This window comes from Sarcophilus harrisii, chromosome 3 (genome assembly GCF_902635505.1).
Source record: "Sarcophilus harrisii chromosome 3, mSarHar1.11, whole genome shotgun sequence".
Classification (NCBI taxonomy): Eukaryota; Metazoa; Chordata; class Mammalia; order Dasyuromorphia; family Dasyuridae; genus Sarcophilus; species Sarcophilus harrisii.
The window spans coordinates 573,134,210-573,154,334 of record NC_045428.1 but is presented as its reverse complement, the minus strand read 5'-3'; the positions used below and the strand labels follow the sequence as shown (position 1 = coordinate 573,154,334).

General features: G+C 58.7%; 1 protein-coding gene across 1 annotated transcript in view; it reads right to left on the bottom strand.

The window, feature by feature from the left end:
• Nucleotides 1-3,318: 3,318 nt before the first annotated feature.
• LOC100922988 (zinc finger protein castor homolog 1) overlaps nt 3,319-20,125 on the bottom strand; it is a 32,796-nt gene continuing 15,989 nt past the window's right edge. Inside the window, exons 10-19 of the mRNA XM_031961555.1 lie at nt 19,863-20,013; nt 19,364-19,427; nt 17,861-18,015; nt 16,873-16,995; nt 14,877-15,230; nt 13,231-13,429; nt 10,873-11,044; nt 9,444-9,592; nt 9,050-9,191; nt 3,319-4,160 (exon numbers count right to left, since the gene is read on the bottom strand). Of these exons, the coding sequence (XP_031817415.1) occupies nt 3,319-4,160; nt 9,050-9,191; nt 9,444-9,592; nt 10,873-11,044; nt 13,231-13,429; nt 14,877-15,230; nt 16,873-16,995; nt 17,861-18,015; nt 19,364-19,427; nt 19,863-20,013 (2,351 nt within the window). The remainder of the gene's footprint in view (nt 4,161-9,049; nt 9,192-9,443; nt 9,593-10,872; nt 11,045-13,230; nt 13,430-14,876; nt 15,231-16,872; nt 16,996-17,860; nt 18,016-19,363; nt 19,428-19,862; nt 20,014-20,125) is intronic.

The window sequence follows — 20,125 nt, the reverse complement described above, 5'->3', positions numbered from 1 at the left end:
GGGGACCCCTGACCGGACACTCCAACAGCAAAGGTCACCCGGTCACTCTCTTTGGGATGGGGTTAAGGGAGTGGGGAGGCCTTGAAAAATAAGGAACAACCTGAGAACGTTTTTTTTCCAGTTTTTATTGAGTGAAAATGTCAAACCTTGCATCAGTCATGCAAAAAAAAAAATCAAATAAATAAAACACATATATTAAATTTCTAATAGCACTAAATTCAAGTGGAAAAATATTCAGTTCTTAATAACGCAGGTGCCGTGGAGACCAGATTCAAGTAATCGGAGCACACACTGTTCTGTTCAGTTTTCACTTTCTGCATTTTTTTTTGTCTCAAAACCTCTATATAGATCTATATATCTATATATATGTATATACATATAGATATATACACACACATACATATGTGCATACATATTATTTGATATTTATATATATACACATACATACTTATAAAACATTAAAAAGATCATTGGTGGATCAAGCATTTTTCCCCACAGAAAGAAAATAAAACGAAAATTACACATTAAAATTCGAAATGAGCTAGCAATGGCTTGTAGTCCTAATGTGCAATATATTACAAAAGGCTAGACTTCCCACTCTGTCCTCGGCTTTTTTCCTTTTTAAATTTTTTTTTGTGTGTTGCTACATTGAAAAACGTTTTCTGATTTTTCTCTTTACACAACTCCTTCCACGACCGAATCCAGTTTTCGTGGCTTAGAACGCGGCGGCGGCGACGGGCGGTGGAGCTCGCTGGTCTTCGGCGGCCGGAGGCGGTCTCAGAGCCCGGGAGGAGCCTTTGGGTGGGGGGCCCGGGTGGGGGAGGGGGGTCTAATGGGTTTTGCGGTTTGATCGCTAATACTCCCTCTGAGCTCTCCTCCCGCCCTTTGCCTTTCTCTCCGGGCCTAGGAACCAGCTGCTTGGATGCCTTCTATCTGGCTTTTTTTTTTTTTTTTTTTTTCCCCCCAATTTTCAGTTAAAAATCCACCATCACCAAACCATTGTTAAGGGGTGAATAAATGTGGGTCTGGGGGAGGGAGTGGCCTTGGGAGCGGGGCCAACTAGCTCCCACCCAACCATAAATGAGACGGCGGCTGAGCCGCGCAGGGAGGCCGGGCTGGGCCCGAGCCCCCTCCTCTATTGCTCGGGGGTCCCGGCCTCTTCCCCCTCGGGGTTAGGGGAGGAGCGTGGACTGGGGACCACTCGAGGGCTCCGGCGGCAAAGCGGGGCCAAAACTAGAAAACGGGGGGAGCCTCCAGAAGCCACACACGAGTAATGAGGGAGCCCCCCCACGTTAAATTAACTACAAACCTCATTAACGCTATTCCTCTTCCCCTCCCGCTACAAAATTCAAGTCAAGAGTCCTTGTCAGTGCTAGCGTGAAGACAGGCAGCCTCAAAGTGTTAAGGCCTCTAAAAGAAATGCTAAAGGAAACCCTCCAGAGAGATTGCACACGGTCCCCCCCTCGGGGGCCAGGCCGGAAGGCGGGCCAGTCCCCTCCAGCACCCCAGCCTTTTTTTTTTCCTTTTATCTTTTGTTCTACATAGAATAATAACCTTTACAGGAAAAATACTGTACACCTTTTTTTTTTTTTTGTAAATTTTTTTCATTTCTGAATATTAAAGCCAACAGTCACATCCGCCCTGCCTGCCACGACCTGAGCCGCTGGCTGAGAAGCGCCTCCTCCCCCGGCCCCCCTTTTTTCCTTCTCTCCATCAGCACCATTCAGTCCTCCCCCTCAGGATCGATGTAAACGGTAAGTTTTCCCTGGGTCGTCCCCAGGGTGGGATTGGGAAGTGAAAAGGAAAAAAAGCTGACCCGGTCCCCCTCCTCAGCCCAACCTTTCCGAACGAAGAGGGAGAAAACGGCCCCCTGGGTCGGGGGTCTTTGGGGCCCACCAAGTGGGGCCAAGTCTAGCGCCGGTGTCCCAGTTCAGTCAATCCTCGATGCGGGGCCGGGCCGGGCCCGGGCCGAAGGGCCTTCGAGTCCCCCCCGGCCTGCTTAGAGCCCCGGCTGGCTCCTCCCCTCCCCGATCCGGGGCCCCTGGGGTGGGGGCTGCTGAGGGCTGGCTCCGGATAGCCCTGAGGGTGGGGGAGGTCCCTGGAGCGGAGGGTTCACAGTAGCCCTCGAGAGAACTGTCACAGTCCTGAGCAATAAATAGTCCCGCGGGGAGAGGGGGCGGCCGGAGGCTCCAGGACCTCCTCATTCACTCTGGGTCATTGGGGGGCTCATCCACTTCTCCCAGAAAAAAGCTGTTTCCCTGAAGAAAGGCCCAAACTGTCATTGAAAGTTCGCGGGGCGCGAGGCTGCCGGGTCTGGGGTCAAGGGGCCTCCGCCTGGTGTGCTGCCTCCCCTGCCCGAGCCGCGCCTCCGGGGCCGGGGAAGGCGGCTGAGGCCGGAGGTTGCCACCAGCACCCGGGGCGGGTACGCCCAGCGCCCGCCTCTTTCCAGGTGGTTGCCTCTCTGCCTGCAGTCGGCCGCATGGTAGCACCCAGGAGCCTGGCCGGGCCTGGGCACCTGGGACCTTCTCCTGCTCCCCGCTGGCCAGACCTCAGAAGGAATCCACACACACCTCGGGCATCGGGAAGTCAGACAAATATCTTTTTAAAAAATGAGCCAAGATCCGGAGGGCGGGACTGGAAGATCGGGGCCCAGGACCCCGGCCCGCCCCCTTCGTTAAATGCTTCCTTTAGCAATAAATACCCCTCCGCCAAGCCTCACGTGCGAAGCCTCGGCTCCCGGGTGTCCGAGCCCCCAGAGGGAGGAAGGGGCCCCACGGAGCCCGGGGGAGGGGGAAGGGACCCAGATCCTCGGCCCCTCCGGGGGCAGCGGAGGCAGACTCCCCTCCCCGGTGGGCCGGACGAGGAGGGAGACTGAGGACCTTGGGCCTGAGGCCGCGCTGAGGCCCTTCGCCGCCTTTCCTGGGCGCCGCCTCAGCCTTCCCGCCCGGCCTCCGGCAGGGGCTGGGGCGGGGCTCTCTTCCGGGGTCTGGGTCTACTTCAAAACAAACAGGCACAACGGGTCCCTGCCTTGGTGGGAGGGGGCTACGGGAGGCGGAGGCTGTGCTCCCCCGGGCGGGGGCCACTGCCAGGTTCAGGGGGCACGTACCTCCCGCCCTGGGTCTTTGGGGCTGAGGCTCGCCTGGGCCGCCTCGGGAGCGATTCTGAACTGTGTTCAGATCCTCGTCAGCCCGTCTTCGCGCCCCGCTCGTCTGCCGCCCGTCCTCCTCCTCCGCCTCGCCCTCCTGCTGGCCCGCCCTCCTCCGCCTCTCGCCTCATTCAGCCTCCTCCTCCTCCTCCTGGACAGTCCTCCAGGGCCCGTCAGCGGCCGCCTGCCTCGGGCGCGGCCCGGCCTCGGGGTTGCTTGCTCAGGTCCAGGGAGTCGGCGAGGCCGGAATGCGCGGCGCTTCTGCAGGAAGAAGAGCGGTGGCGCCCGCTACTGGCGCGCCAGGCTGAGCGAGCTGTCGAGGCCTGGGGGGCCCCTGTCATGCCGCTGCGCTGGCGCCGCGCCGGCCTGGCCCGCCTGCCGCCCTGCTTGTCGTGCTTGCGCTTGTGGGAGTCCATCTGCGACATGCCCACCACGGTGTGCTTGCAGCCGGGCGCCGTGCAGTGGAAGTGCGAGCACTTGAGCTTGTACTTGCAGTCGGGCACCTCGCAGTCGGCGCTGGAGCTGAACTGGCAGAAGCCCGCGGCGCTGATCACGTCCTGCTTGCCGTGGTGCTTGCGGTGCGCCGTGACCTTGGTGCTGTCGGTGCAGCGGAAGCCGCAGCGCAGGCAGTGGAAGTGCGTGCTGCTGCCCGACCACGGGCACTCGGCGAAGTCGCAGCTCAGCGAGGACTTGAAGCGCTTGAAGTCGTCCAGCACCAGGTTGTCCACGCGGTCGTGGTGCTGCGCGTGCTTGTACATGTGCGTGCGCCCGCAGAACTTGTAGCCGCAGTTCTCCCGCGTGCAGTGGTAGTGCGTGACCTTGAGCGAGAACTGGCAGCCCGCGTCCTGGCAGTCCTCGTACAGGTCGTAGCGCCGGAAGCCCTCCAGCATCATGCCCTCGTCCAGCATCTTGCGGGACGACGCCGTCTTGCGGCGCTTGCCGAAGGGGGACATGTCCTCGATGATCCAGAAGCGCTTCTTGGCCCCGGACGCCGTCGGCATGGTGATGGTGTTCCCTGCGGGGAGAGGGGCGGGCGCGTGAGGGGCGGGCGCGTGAGGGACGGAGGGGGCCGGCGACCCCCCCCCAGCCGGAGCCTCCCCCCGCCCCAGCCCGTCCGTCCCCTGCGCCCACAGGCCCCGCGGGCAGCCGGTTGGGCTCCTCCGCGGGCCGCCCCTGATTTTGGGGTGGGAAGGGAAGAAGCTCCTGAATCTAATTGGAGCTGAAAGGGGAATCTAGGTCGCCAGAATGTAATTACCCAAGTTGGCCGGTGGCCAGGACAGCGCCTGTACCTCCCTCTAATGAGGGACAAGCCAGCTCTTTCCTGCTGATTAACCCCTGGCTCCCCCAGGCCGGGCGCGCCCGTCTGCGCGAGGGGCCGCTCCGGCAGCCTCCTAATTATGGCGGGGCGCAGCCGCCCGCACCCGCGCCCGCCTCCGCCCCGACTCCCGAACTCCTCTCTCTGGTGGTTCGACCCACCAAGGTCAATGGAAGAGATAAGGGCCCGGGGCCTTCCGGGAGCTCCAGCCCCGAGGGGGAAAGGGCCTGATAGGCAGGAGCCCGTTTTGTGTCTTCTCCCAGCGGCCTCCCCCCCCCCCAGTCCTTTGAGGGCAAACTCTTGGTTTTTGTCTCTCCCAGACTTCAGCTCCGGGGGAGGTGGCCCGCTGAACTGGACCCCCTCCCCCAACCTTCACCTCCCAGACAGCAAGTCCCGGCCCTCGAGGCGCGAGTGAAGATAAATATGTGTAAACTACCCCCTGAGGAAAGCCCGGGCGCTTCCAGAGTCAGCCCGAGGCCCGGGGTTGGGAGAGCCCAGGAGTAGGGGCCGGAGCTGATGGAGACCCTCCCTCAAAGGGTCCCCAGGGGCTTCTCTGGATCCCCAATGGAACCAGGGCCAGAGAGGGGTGGGCCAGGGCTGCCGGAGCTGCCGCCTGTGCCTCCCTGGGGCTGCGGATCGTCCGGCATTCTCCTCCCCTCAGAGGATCACACGGCTCTAGAGCTGGCACCTTATCTGACCCCTTCATTTAACAGATGGGGAGACTGAGTCTGCGTGAGCTTTCCCGCCCAACTTCCTGCAGGGGATGAGATCCGGGACACACACCCACCCCTTGGTCTCTGTGTCCTTTCCACTGCCCCGCCCATGTGGTGGTGGGAAGCTGGGATTAGAGAGGTGGTGTGGATGGTTGCCGTCCTGTGATGTCTACATCACTCTTATCAGCTGTTCAACGCCAGGAGGTGGTATCATGCTGTCCCAGGGTGATGGAGCTCACTAGGCCCAGCATCCCTCCGGGATAGCTGCTGGGGGATGGGGACCTTCTCTTTTCCTCTGAAGCCTAGGGGAGGAGCCATTTCCTGTCAGCCCTCTACCATTTCAGCTCAAGCACCCCGTGGCCCCCAGGAAAGGCCCAAGGGTCCAGAAGCGGAAAACTTAGGGCAGGGCAGGAGGAAAGAGACCAAGATGATACTATAAAATAGGGGCCCAGGCCCTCACTGCCAGAGACGGCAAATGCTCATGTGGAGGGGCAAAGGGGAGGGGGAGGGGAAGAGAGAGAGAGGAGAGAGACAGAGAGAGAAAGAGAGAGGAGATAGACACAGAGACAGACAGAGAGAGAGAAGGGAGGAGAGAGAGAGAGAGAGAGAGAGGAGAGAGAGACAGAGAGAGAGAGATATACAGACAGACAGAAGGGAGGGAGAGAGCGAGAGAGAGAGAGAGAGAGAGAGAGAGAGGAGAGAGAGAGTTTGAGTGTGTGTGAGACATCCCATTCCCATCCCTGCCAGGTCCAGCTGGTCCCAGGTCTGCCCCACTCATGTCCCCTGCAGGCTCCGTGGGGTCTGGGAAGGCTTGTCCCAATCTTTGCTTATGGCTGGGATGACACTGGATGACGCCCAGTGGCAGGAGGGCGAAATTCCGCTTTCATGTAACCTCTGTGTCCCCTGGCTGGCCTTACCTGTATTGGATGGGACTGGGGGTCTCCTGGTGGGCTCCCTCAGCCGATTCAGACCTACTTGTGGGGGGTAGCCCAGGACACTGAGGTGCAGGGGCCATCTGTTACAAGGACCCCTTCCCACAGCCTCACCCAGAGCCCTCTCAAAGGGCCTCCTAAAGGGGGGGCCCAGAATGCTGGTTCCTCACCCTCCCCAGAAGGTGCACTTCTGCAGGCAGGGGCCCCCCAGCTCCCAGAAGGAAGCCTTGCACATCATAGGTACTTCATACATTTAAAAGGAGCTAGGGCATTTCAGAAATCTGAGGTTAATCTGCAGGGCCAAGAAATCCCCTTTGTTCACCTTCGGTCTTCCAGGGATACACGGAGCTGCCCTTGGCTTGAGACCAGGGGCAGGGGGTTGGGGGCAGGCCAAGCCGGGATGAGGGGGAGGCCCTGGACTGGCCAGGGCTGGGCACTGCCTCCTTTGGAGCTGGGCCAGGGGCTGTGGAGGGGAGACTTTAGGGACTGCTGCCTCCATGCGGGCAGATCCCATTCTCCATTGAACATCCCCCTTGCTCTCCCCCATCCCTGCACCAGGGCCGTCTCTCCCAGAATGAAGGCCGAGGCTCTGGCTACAGAACTGTGGGTCCCGAGAGCTGGGCAGGAGGCCCCGAGGGCCCGGGCAGGAGGCCCCAAAGGGCCTGGGCAGGAGGCCCCAAAGGGCCTGGGCAGAAGGCCCGAGGACCCCTGGCTTATTCCTGCCTCTGGCCGGGGGCCTTACGCAGCCCACCTGGCCCTCTGGGTCCCATCATTGCCGCCTCGTGCACAGACCCCGGAGGACGGGCGGACGCCCCTGGAGCTCGGCAGTCACCCCCAGCCCACCTCTCCGGCTCCTGGCAGCGCTAGTGCACGCGGGCGCCTGGTGGGGCACCGGGCAGGGGGCACCGGGAGAGTTACCTGCGGCGTCCTGCACTATGGGGATGTCACTTTTGACTGGAGGAGGCAAGACAGACGGAAGCTGGATGCACAGGCGGGCATGACAGCAACCAGTTAACCCAAGGGTGGCACTGATAGAGTAAGGAGAGACAAGACGGAGAGGAGGGAGGTAGGGAGGAGGGAGGGGCTAATTTGGAGCAGGGCCTGGGAGAAGGATGGAGGCAGTGGAGGCTGGGGACCAAGGAAGTGCCAAGCGGCCCGCTTGTGGAAGAAGGGAGCGTATGGCGGCTATTCGAGAGGAAGGAGGAAGAGCAGAAAACAACAAAACAGAAAAAACACCGAACCAAAACAAAAGACAAGGACGGACAAACACAAACAAAAGAACCCAAATGAGAAACCCAACGGCAGAAGCGAGTGTGATGAAAATGGAACAAATGTGTTCAGAGGCAAAAAAGGAGCCGTGATGGAGAGGAGATGGGGGAGGATGGAGAGGAGGGAGGGGAGGAGGGAGGGAAGGACAGAGAGGAGGGAGGAAGATGGGGAGGAGGAGGGAAGGAAAGAGAGAGGGGAGGGAGGAAGGGGAAGGAGGGAAAGGAAGGGGAGGGAGGGGAAGAGGGAGGAGGAAAGGAGGGGGGGAAGAAGAGGGAAAGAGAAGGAGGAAAAGGAAGTAGGGAGGAAGGAAGAGGGAGGGGAGGAGTGGAGGGAGGGGAGGAGGGAAAGGAAGAAGGAGGGGAGAACAGGGAAGAGGAAGGGAAGGAGAGGAAAAGGAATGGGAAGGGGGGAGGGGAAGAGGAGGAGAGAAAGGAGGATGGAGAGGGAGGGAGGGAGGAAGGAGGGAGAGGAAGGAGGGAAGAGGAAAAAAAGGGGGGAGGAGGGAAGGGAGATAGGAGGAGGAAGGAGGAGGAAGATGGGGGCTGAAGGAGGGAGGGAGGGGAAGAGGAAGAGAAGGACAGGGAGGGAGGGGGGGCGAGGTCCCTGGAGGAGGGCAGGAAGGAAGGAGGGGAAAGATGACCTGGCCAGAGTGTCCGGGATGGGAAAGGGGCCCTGTCCTCATGGGGGGTGGGGCCTGTAACAGGTCCCCTCTGGCCTGCCCCCTGTAGGCTGGCTATTCAAACAGACTTGGGGCCCTCCTGGCCTGGCCCCTGACACTGTAGCCAGGGCACCGGCTCCCTGGAAGCCCTTCTTGCTTTGGGCTCATTTCATGTCACAGGCCCTTCCCAGAAGAATGTTTTTTAAGGGCATGAAGGAAAATACAAAGATTTGTAAAGAAAATCGACTTAGAAATCATTTTTTCAGGTGGTTCTCACCATCCAAGGCCCGGGCCCTCTGAGACCACGAGGGAACAGAGGAGCCCGGACCCAAGGAGCAGGGAAGGGGGCCCAGCCAGCCGGCCAATGGAGCCGGGTGAGCCCCCGGCCGGGTTGCCCTTCGGCCTTCTTCACTGATAGAGGGGGAGGCTCGGCCTGGCTCGGGGCTAAACCCACAAGGAACAAGCCATGTGCCCTCTCTGTGGACTCCACGGCAGCTCAGGGTCTGATGCCCCCAGAGAGTATGGCTGCCGGGGGTGGGGGACACTCATTTTCCTCCTGGGGGGCAGGAAGGCGGTCTGCTCCCCCCCGGCCCCTGCCACTCCCTGGGGTTCGTGGGCGACGCAGGCCCAGATTCCGGGGGGCTGGCAGCAGAGGGTGGCCGCGAGCCTCAGGCCCAAAGGGCCGGTCCCCGGGAGGGGGTCTGTGGGAGGGGGCCGCTGCCCGCCACTGCTCCCAGGCCACGATCCGTCTCTGAGAGACAGGGCCGGGCCGAGGCGGATGCCTCATTCCTGCCTCTCTTTCCTGATTTTTAGGCCCCGGTGAAAAGAGTCCGGGTTTAGAATGAGAACCTGGTTCAGATTCTGCCTCTGCCACTCCTTCCCTTGGATGAAGTCAGAGTCTCTGGGCCTCAGTTTCCCCACCTGTAAAATCCAGGGGCTGGACGAGCCCTTCCTCCTCCCCCCAGGTCTTTCCAACTGTGCGATGCTCAGAGCACCCGGAGCCGGGCCCTCACTCACCTGCCGAGGTGCTCTCGTTGCCCACGGGCGTGCTGGAGCAGCTTCGGTCCATGTTGGAGGACTCAGAGGAGAGCGCGCCGGGACTGCAGCCGGTGTAGTCCATGTACTCGTCCGTCTCCGTATCCAGCACGTTCTGCGGCCCCTGAAAGGAAGCGGGGGGCCCTGATGAAGCTGGGCTGGGGGCCATGCTGCCCACATGGGGCAGGCTTTCCTTTCTGCCCACTGTCCCATCACCTGGAAAGGAGAGGGAGCACCTTGGCTCCCCTGGGGAGGGGCACGGCCTGTCAGCATGGAGCACGGCCCTGGCCCCGCGGTGGGGGGAGATCTGGGGGGCTCCAAAGCACGGCCCCAGCCCCGCGGTGGGGAGGTGCTCCTCTGCCTTCTCTGGGCTCACCTGAGTGGGAACTCTGTCAAAGTTTTTCCCCAGCATCCTCCGCATGTGTTTCCGGGCATGGGACGTCATCTGGTGTTTGAGCAGGAAGGAGAACTGGCAGCCCTCTCGGATGCAGTGGAAGTGGCTGTTGACCTGGTTGTACTTGCAGCCTGCGGACACAGCCCCCCACCCAGGCCGTGAGCCTCGGCACAGGGGCTGCAGCCGCCGCTGGGAGCTGGGAGGGGGCCGAGAGGCCATGGGCCAGGGGAGAGGCTCCAGACTGTGGCTCCTCTGCAGGGGCTTCGCCAGCCCCAGGGCCTAACAAAGGCCCCTCTCGGCTCCAGGCCGACCCAGTCAGCCGCCAAAGCCCCCCCCCCCCGGCCGGGCCACCTGCTCCAGCCTTGGCCCGGGGGGGCTGGGAGCCTGGGGCAGCCTGTTTGTTTAGCCGGCCACACGCCCCTCCCCGCGTCCCCATCCCAACAAATAGAGAGCCCTTGGAAACGGCGTCTGCCAGGCAGGTGAAGGCTTGCCCATTGCCATGGCGGTGGCCAGCCTGGGTGTCGGGTATCGCTGAGGGGCTAGCGCCCAAAACGCCCAAAGTGGAGTAAATAATGGGGAGATCCCAGCCCCGTAAGCTGAGCCCAGGTATGGGGCTGTGGCGTGTGACACCTGTCGCCATGGCTACCAGTCACCTCCCGGCAGCCGGTCTCCAGAAGTGGGGGCCAGGAGGGAGCGGCTGCTTCCTCCCCTCAGCGGTGCTCCCTGGCGGGAACCACTCCCCTCGGGGCTTGGGCCCACAACCACTTGGAGCCACAAAGGGGCCTGGGCTCCTCATCCCGTGGGCCCCGAGGGCTCCCTGCTCTTGGGCAAGGGGAGAGGAGGGGGTTAGACCTTTAAGGGTCATCTGAATTTATGTCTTAGAACTGGAAGGGGCTCAAGAAGCCTTTGCCTCTTCATTTTACAGATGGGGAAACTGAGGCCCAAGGCCTCAGTCAGGGGCCTCCAAGGCCCAAAAAGTTCTCCTTCCCTGCCTAGGCTTCAGGACTTCCTCTTTTTGGCTTGGGCCAGCAGAGGGGCAGAGACAGAAGGACTGAGCCCTGAATGGGGGCGTGGGGACCTGACTGCCCAGTAGGGCCCACGGCCCTTTAAGGGCCCCCTGCCCCCGGGGGGTACCCACGGCCCTTCTGTGGCTCCCTTAACTAAATCTCAAGTTCAAAGTAGATGAAACGTGTCCCCTGGGGCCCTACTGCTTGCCTTCTCAGTGGGTGAGGACAGAATTTGGGATTCAATTAAACAACCAAAGGATTCTGAAAATAGACAAATAAGGTTCCTGGGGAGAAAAATGGGAACCCCAAAGTGGATGGAACTTCAAAGGCTACCACTGGTGGGCCCTCAATCCGAGGGGGCCCAGCCCGAAGCGGCTGGAAGGGCCCAAGGGCCCAGGACTTACCTAGTCTCCCGCACTCCTCGCGTTTGGTGAAATACTTGAACCCATTGGCTGCCCGGCGTTCTGCCTTCTCGTGTTTCTTTATGTGCCAAGGCAACTTGGTTGTGATGTTGGTCACAAAGTAGCACCCAGGCCGGAGGCAATGGTAGTGCCCTCGCATCCGGAACTCACAGTGCTGTGGGGGAGGGAGCGGAGGGGGGGCTCAGAGCCAGGACTTCTCAGGCTCAGGCAGCAGCTGTTCACGGTGAGATGGGAACTCAGGCCCTCCTGAGGTCTGCAGGCCCCCCAATGGGTGACACTGCCTCTGTTGGCCAAAGACCCGCTCTTGGAGGCCGTCTCTTATTTTATAATTTGCTTATTGAATATTTTCCCCAGTTACAAACACTTTTTTTTTTTTACAATTCTTTAAAAAATTTTGGGGTTCTAGGTCCTTTCCCTCATCCCCACCCATAATTAGGGAACCACCTGTGAACTTATGCAAAACATTTCTATAAAAGTGAAGTTGTGAAAGAAAACATAGATCTCTCACCCTGATGAAAAGGAAAACCTCAAGAAAAATTAAGTTAAAAATATAGATATACAGAGAGAATAACAGAGAATGCTTCCATCTGTGTCCAGGCTCGATCAGTTCCTTCTCTGGGTACGGACAGGATTTTCCATCCCGAGTGGATCCCCGGACCACTGAGAACAGCAAAGCCACTTACACCCCACGCTATCACTGTTCCTTTGTATACAGTGTATTTCACTTGGCTCGTGGAGGACTTTCTAGGGTTGTTTTTTTTTTTTTTTTTTTTTTTTTTTTTTCTGAGAGCATCCTGCTTATCGTTTCCCACAGAACAATAATGTTCCACCAGAGAAACTTGCTTTGAAAATTTTTCCACAACTACTATTTCTGACTGTATTCCCCCCATTTATTTTCATTCTCCTTCCCCCCTGACATCCTCAAATGTGTTTTGCCGCTGACCCTTCCCTCCCCCCACACGCCGTCTCTTTTATCACTTCCCCCCTTCTCGTGTCCCGTCCCCCTCCTATTTTCCTGAAGGGTAAGATGGATTTCCACAGTCCTCTTGTAGCTCTTATTTTAAAGAGGAGGATCCTGAAGCCCCCAAGTCACCCAGATCACGAGGGAGTGTCAGAATTCTAACCCAGCAGTCTCTCCGGAACGGAGGATTTCTATGGACTCTTCGACGCAGATTGTTTCACTCGGCTTAATAGTCTCACATAGTAGGTGCTCACTTAAGATGTGCTAGTTTAACCCATCAAGGACCCAAAGGGCTCTTATTTTTCTGCAGGCTTCAGGTCCACCAAAAAGGTGACAACCTTCAATACGCCGATTCTCCATATGTCTTAGGATGAGTGAATGAGGTCTACAGGCTGCTGTCGGTGTTGGGAAGTGAGGGAATAGACAGAGAGGCACGCGCCCTCCTGGGTTTGGGGTCAGAGGAACAGATTTGGAACTCTGGCTTTGCATCCCCTTCTATGGGGCTCAGTTTTCTCACCTGTAAAGTGGGTGACCTGAATGATACATCCATCTAAGGTGCACAGTAGAGCCAAATCTATGATTTCATGATCCCGGGGACTCCCCTGCACATTAACCAGTGAGGGGAAAGGGAGTGACTTGATGGTCACTGATGGTTCTTGCCACCTTTGTTTGCTGCTGCTGCCCAGCACAGACTGGGAGGCTCTCCCTCCTCACTCCACCTCTAAGAATCCTTGGCTTTCTTCAGGTCTCAACTTGGGGCCATGTCCTCGAGGGAGCCCTTCCTGACTGCTCCCCTTCCTCACCTCATCCCTGCTAGTTAGTGCTCTTTCTCTCCTCAAATTATCTTCTATTTACCCATATGTCTTCCTTGGAAGTTTTTAACTTTTCTTATGCATAAAATGAAATTCATAGGATCACAAAGAAAAATTTGGAAATATTATGGATAACATTAAATAATATTAAAATTAAATAATATCGAAACATTAAATATTAAAATAAAATTTAAAATATTAAAATTAAATTAATGTTAAAATATTAAATAATAAAATAAAATTTAAAATATTAAAAATTAAAATTAAAACATTAAATAATATTAAAATAAAAATTAAAATAATATTAAAAATGGGGGCAAAATACAATTAAAATCAAAATATTAAACAACTAAAAAGTTCATAGACCTCATGTCAAGAACTCCCTGATTACAAGTTGTCTTTGTCCCCCCAGCATCTAGACCGGCAGATAGGGGCTTGCATACAGCGGGCACTCAGTAAGTGCACACTTCTCCCTGCTCCTCCCTTGGCCGCCCCACGCCTGGCTGGGACATCCACCCTGCTGAGGACCCCTCTCTCCACTCCCTGGGCCGGCGGCCATGGTCTTACCTGGTTTGGACAGAGACACTGCAGGGAGTAGTACGCAAACTGGTCTCGCACATTCACCAGGTTGTTGCTGGGGTTGATGTGGTCCAGGCAGTGCGACTCGGCCTTGCCGGAGGTCTTACAGACGTACTTGCAGTTCCCAAAGAGACAGTGGAAGTGGAACTTGTTGGCGTACTTGCAGTCGTTCGCGAGGCAGGGGTCGCTGGAACAGAGTGACAACCCACAGGGTCACTGCCGTCCTTGGGGCTCCACCCCTGCTCTTTGGGGTTCCCGAGGCGGAAGGAGCGGGGCAGAGGCCTACATCCTACAGCCACAGCCGGGGCTGCCCCCGGGGTGCCAGCTCTGTGCCCTGGCACGGAATGAGCCCCACATGGCACAGGCCCGTGCCCAGAGCACGGCATGCTGGGACAGAGCGTCCCCGGACCATGCCGGGGGCTTAGAGATAAGGACTGCCATCAGTTCTTGGGTATCAGAGCTAGGCCCGCCAGTCCCTGGCGGGATGCCTGAGGGCCTAGCTGGCAGAGTGTGGGCACTGCCCTATGTCTGACTGTTTCCAGGGAGCCCCTGCAGGCCCAGGTGGACCTGGGAGTATATCTGTTTGGCTTCGGGACCCTCGCCAAGGTTCCTTGTTGATGTCTGCCCACCGAGGAGAATTCCGCCACTTCATGTTCACTGCCCCCTCCAGTGCAGCCCTGCACCCCCGTGAGCTCTGCTGGGTGGGGGCCTTGTACCCCTCCTCCCCACCTTCTGCCACCCTCTTGTCACCCCGGGAAGACGCCCACCCGAGCAGTTGCGTCCCTGAGTGGGTGGCCTGTGAGTGACTGGAAATGCAGGAAGCTCCCAGCCTTCCCTTCCAAGGGGTCCTAGATGGCGGAACCAGAAAGGACCTCGGAGGTTGCCTGAAACTCCTTACGGGTGAGGGAGAAAGTGGGAGAACCGAGACCCGGCCTCAGAGCTGGCTTTGGGGAGGCGGCCGAGGGTCCCGGACTGGGGGACGTTCCGGAGCCTCCTGTGGGCTTGGAAGGCCAGGGAGCGCCCAGTTCCTACTGCAGACCCACCTCCCGGGGACTCTTAGACAGGGAGGACAGCTTTAACGCAGGTGGAGTGTGTTTACTTCCAATTTATTAGTTTTATTGAGAACAGGAAGCTGCGGTGCAGAGGTCCCAATACAGTCACCCTTCTTGCCCGCTCCCTTCTCCCGTCCCCGCCCCCAGGCCCTGAGCCAGCCCTCTCCCCCAGAGCCAGGCTGTCCCAAGGCCGAGCCGAGAGCTAGTCCTAGCGAGGCCGGAGCAGCTGAGGCTCCCACCTGTCTGTCATCCCGCTCAGGAAGCGAGCCGCGGGCCCCATGGAGGGCCGAGTCCTCCCTCCTGGGCAGAAGCAGCCGCCCTCAGCACTACAACCCCTCGCATCCCTGCTGCTCCAGCCCAGATCCGTCCACGGCAGGGCCCGGTCCCCAGCTAGGCTTGGGGTGCAGTGCGGGCCCCCGCCCCGGGCCCATGAGTCCTGCTTCCGATGGGAAGCCCCGGGGGGGAGGGAGGGTCTTAGCAGCAGCATCTCTGCAAGGAAAGAACCTTGACTCACTAGCCCAAGCCCAGACGGGAAACCTCGGGCGCCTCGGGGGACCCTCCCCGCTCATCCGAGGGACTCACTTCTCCTGGAACTGCAGGAATCCGGGTTTGACTTGGGGCTTGGCGTTTTCTAGAGAGGTCGTGGCCAAGGGCGAGGCGGCCATAGCCGGCATGGAGGATGGAATTGGAGGCATCTGGGGGACAGCGGAAGCCAGCTGCTTCCAGGCGAGGAGGGTCGGGGCAGAGGGCACCGTGGCCGGGCTGGAGGCCGGCACCTCTAGGCTCGAAGCGGTTGCCGCAGCCACGCTGGGGCCCGAGGGTGCCGGAGGTGAAGACGGAGCCATGGAAGCCTTGGTCTCGGTGGCGGTCGTGTTGGGGAAGGAAGCTTCCGTGCTCCCCTTTACTGCTCCTCCTCCCTCCGTTCGGAAGTGGAAACTACCAAAGGAGAAGGGGCTGTTTAGGTGAGAAGGTTGGGGGCTGGGACTGGGATTCTCCCCAGACAGAGGAGGGAGCAGGGTCACAGCAGGGCCCACGTCCTGCCCACGCTGAGCCAGTGGTGGGGCCCGAGTGTGGGCTCTCCCTGCTGTGTCCAGCTTTGGGCCTGGCCTCCCGTCTCCCCCATCTGTGCTCCCTGACTAAGACCACCGGCCCTTGCCGAAGCACAAAGAGAGGGGTCCCTCTGCTGACCTGGCCCGGCCTCCCAGCTTACAGCCCGGGGTCCGAGTGGTCCTTCTGGGACGGCACTTCCCACAGCTTAGTCATTTGATCTTCCCAATGCTTTTAGAAGCAGATGCTCCAATTAGCCCCATTTTACAGATGAGGAAACTAAGGCCAGCAGGGGTGAAGGTGCCTTGGGCGACTCAGCTAAGGCAAAACTGGATGCCAGGTCTCCTGGCTTTGTCCACGTCACCACTCGCTGCCTAACCAGGGGGCAGATAGCCCCGTTCTCGGACCTGTTCCCAGCGGCCCGAGGCCGATCCAGGGACTGGTCACTGGTGCAGGCAGTGGCGGGGGGAGGTGGCCCTTCTACAGCAAGGCCCTGTCCCTGTCTTGGGGGTAGAAGCGACTCTGTGGGGGGGTTCCGGGGGGCCAGTGGACCGAGGAGGACCCAAATTTAAATACGGCCTCAGACTCTTAGCTGTGACTCCAGGCGAGACATTTAAGCCCAGATGTCTCCAATTGACAAATTCATAGGGGAAAAAAAGTGATTCTGAGGCAGAGACAGCGAGGGCGGCTGCCCAAAGCCCTTCTGTGGTTCTGGGGTTCAGTGGGTTCTGGTGAATAAATGCTCATATAATAAATGCCCGTTAGATAACAGAAATGATGAATTACTCAGATCTGCCATCGGCAAACTGGGGACCTGGACGCCCCCAGACCCTGACACGACGGCTTGATTTGGGGCCTAAAAGCCAATGATGACTTCTTTTTTAATTAAAAAAATCAACAACCCCAGGTGTCCCCTCAGAAGTGGTTCCCTTTGGGTCGAAGTGGGGGCCTATGGATATGGAGCATCGCCTACGCTGCCCACTGGGCCGACAGGCCACTTGTTTTCCTCAGCGGCTTCTCCCGCCCTTTCCTTTTTTATTTCATTACCAGGGCAGCCTGTTGGGGTAGAGAAAGCCAGAGGGGGGTAGATTCCAAAATGAGGGTCTCATTAAAATACATGAAGGTAATTGCTATTTTTACCAATATTATCAGTTTGTTGATAACATCAAAATTTCCCGATAGGTTGATAAAATAGCATCGCTGGATTTTTTTTTAACTTCAATAAATTTAGAATGAATTTCATTTATCGTTAAGTCGGTAAATATAATTAAAATATTATTTTCACAGGATTTGAAGCTCTAAATCAAGCTTGGGCAGGCCCCATCTGCTGCCTCGCAGGCAGCCCATTTTCTGGCAGCTTGCGGGAGGCTAACTCCGACGGCTCCAGCCCGCGCCCCTTTCCGACAGGGGGCCCGGCCCCGCGTGCCCCACCGGGGCCTGTGGGGGGGAGGCGGCGGCCGGGAGGGCGCGGAGAGGGCCCGGAAAGGCCCGGCCGCCCGGCTGGGGGAGGGGACCCAGGGCCCGCACTCACTTGGCGTGTTTGACGGCCCCGTCCAGGGTGCTGAATAAGGCTCCGCACTCCTCCACCACGCAGTGGAAGTGAACCTTGTGGAGGAAGTCGCACTGCGCGTCGCAGAAGTCCTTGGTGCCGAACCTGCGGAGGGAGAGCGAGTGAGGGGCCGGGGTCCGCCCCGCCCCGCCCCCTCGGGACCGCCCCCGCGGCCCCTGGGGCTGCTCCCCCGGGGCTGCTCCGGGACCTTGCACAGCCTCCCAGGGAGCCCAATAAAGGCTCCTTCCCTACTCAGGGACGGCTCCGGCCACCCCGGGCCCGGCTTCCTGGGACTAGTTCTGAAGTTGTCTATCCAGCTAGGGGCAAGGGCGCGTGGAGGGCGACAGCCACTGAATACACGCGCATACAGTGCAAGACTGCGTGTGCCATTCACATGTAACACGTGTGTGTATGTGGGAGGGTCGCCCGGCACAGACAGGTCCATGTATGCCTGTAACACACACTTATTCCTTTCCCTGCCGCTCCCCGAAGCAGGACGAGCTTGCCCTGGTTTTGTTATTTGAGTGTCTACACGATGCCTGGTATACAGAAGGAGCTCTATAAGTGCCTGCTGAACTGAATGCGCAGGTGTCCCAACGTGGTCCTTTGGTGCTTGCCAGGAGGGGGGCAGGGTCCGGACCCGGGGGTTGCTATCTGAGTTGCAGCCTGGATACCTGTTGCTTTTCCCTTCTGGGAAAAGTTGCCCGGAGCCCCCGGGGATGGGGAACGCTTTAAGCGGGTTTTACGTCTATTCTCTCCTTCACTCCTCATCAGCATTTGCCAAGAGGTGCTTTTTGTGCAGAAAGCCAGGCTGACTCGGAGGCCGGGCGGGGCTGGGGTCGGCTCTGGGCCAGGTCCTCCCCGCGCCCGGGCCGTGGGCGCCAGCCCCCGGGGGTTACCCCCGGGGGATACCTGGGGCCCGGCCCCGCACTCTGAGCCCCGCCCCCTCTTGTTCGCCCCGCCCCCGCACCTGCGCAGGTACGCCTTCCAGGGCTCCGCTAACTTCTCCTGGACCAGGGTCTTCACAGCCTTTCCCAGGAAAGGAGCGGGCTCTCCGGTAGAGCCGCCTTCTGCCTCCGTCTTGATGCTCAGCAGGCTTCCGAGGCTGGGGTTGCCTTGGGACATCTGCGAAGGAGACGAGGACGGGATAGGCGGGAGGGGGATCGAGGAGGAACGAGGGATGCGCGTGGGAGTCTCCCCCCGGCTTTTGTTTCGGGATGAGAACCAAGCGGGAGGGGGACGGGGAGGGGCCGCGCACTCGACGCCGCACTGAGAGGTGGCCCGGCCCTCCCCCTCCATCATGAATGGATGGGCCTTCCTCGGGAGGGCTCGGCTCGGGACCTGGGGATATTCAAAGGCCCCATCAACGGTCCTTCTCCGCCGGCCCCCATGCTGTTAGGAGCCATCACTCAAGGCTGGCCTGCGACTCCAGCCCCAGACTTGTCGGCTCCCCGGCTATTTTCCTGCCAGAAGGTTTTCAAAAGAAACGCAAGGGGAGGAGGAGGAGGGGCAGGCTGGTGGAGGGGAACCCCTCCGAGTTTCTTTGGAACAAGAGAAAGCACACAAAAGAGGAGCCAAGAGGGAGGGGGGCGAGCTTCGCGGGGGGAGCCCAAGACACTCTTGTTCCGAGAGGGAAGGGGGGAGGAAGGGGGGGCTCGAAGGTGCGACCCGCGCAGAGCGGGAGGCTCAGGACGGGGAGTCCGAGGGGGGAAGCAGAAAGCGGGGGACGCCGGCCAGAACAACCCCGGGCTCTCCTGCCCATCCCGGCGGGCTGGCGCGAGCGCTGGGGAGAGGGAGCTTCAGGGACACCAGAAGGACAAACCCCGAGTGCCCATCACGCAGGCAGATGATAAGGCGCGGTCCAGGCCCGCCAGCCTCTCGGCTCGCTAATGCAGTTGTGTACAGTAACCAAATTAATCTCACCAGAGTCAAATTTATCATGAAAAAGGGGGGGGGGAAATATATTTGAGGTGATGTATAATTTAAAAAGACCCTGCATTATTTAAAATAAATATTCCGGAGTGTCCTACCCAGGAGGCATCCCGACACCATTACTCACACCCCGAAAAGTGAAAATGGATGCTTTGCTCCCACTTTGATCTCCAGTCCCCCCCACTTAAAAACCTCACAAAACAGCAAACAAAAATACATAAAATGAATAAATAACATTAATAACTGATAAAGAAAGAAGTTGGGAGACTAAGGAAAAGCTTTTGGAGCCCTCCATCCGAAGGGAAGGGGGGAAAAGAGGTGTCAGAGGCTGGGATATATTTCTTCAGCCAGTTCATTAAATTAATTTGTAAGCAGTGGCTTTGAAATTATACCCGATGAAAAATGGTCTCAAAATTTAAATGGTACAAACTCATCTTATTAGAGGCAAAACATTAAAAAACAAACACATGCCCCCCCCTTCTCACCCAGCTTTAATTTCTCTGGGTGGGGGGATGGAAGGCGTGTGATGGATGGTCCTTACCTTATTCATAAGCGAGGATAAAAGAGATGAATTTGCTGCGAGTGTGTGGCCATTTGATTCATTGCTAGAATACACAAACCAATGGGCTTCAGTCAGGCTGGGTATGGGCCCCGGGAGCCCAGAGCTCAGTTCCCCTCGGGGCTCCCTCCCCAGTGCCTGATGCCTCTGGCAGGGGAGCAGGGACGTCACCCCCGACAGCCCCCCTGGCCGGGGCCCTTGCCCCGCTCTTCCGTTTGAGCCGGGCCCACGTTCCCCTGCGGGAAGGGATCCTCACAAGTTACTTAGGATGGGAAGGGACTGCAGAGACCACCTGGTCCGAGCCCCCCATTTTACAGAACTAATGCTTGGCCAGGCCTTCAGTAGCCTCCATGGCTGGGGGGGCAGGAAATACCCCCGAGGTCAGTGGGCAATGAAAGGTGACTTCGGGGCTGGGCGTGGATGGACTTTTTGAGGATGCCCTCTGAGGAGGGACCTTCCCGGCTAGGCTCCCCCAGCTCACCTGGGTTCCTTCACGCTGAGGTCCAGACTGCGATCCTGCAAGGCCTCCTGGGAGCCGGAGGAAGAGGAGGTCGAGGGGGTCTCACCAGAGTCCTGCTTCACTTGGCCTGGGGGGAACCGTCCGGGGGGGATCTGCGGCTGCTGCCCATTCCCTGTGGCAGAGGGGAGATGGGAAGGGTTAGAGGACCAGGGTGGGAGGCGGGAGGGGGTTAGAGGGAGGGGCAGCGCCCTTTCTGAGAGGCCTAGCTGTAGGGGGGGCAGCCT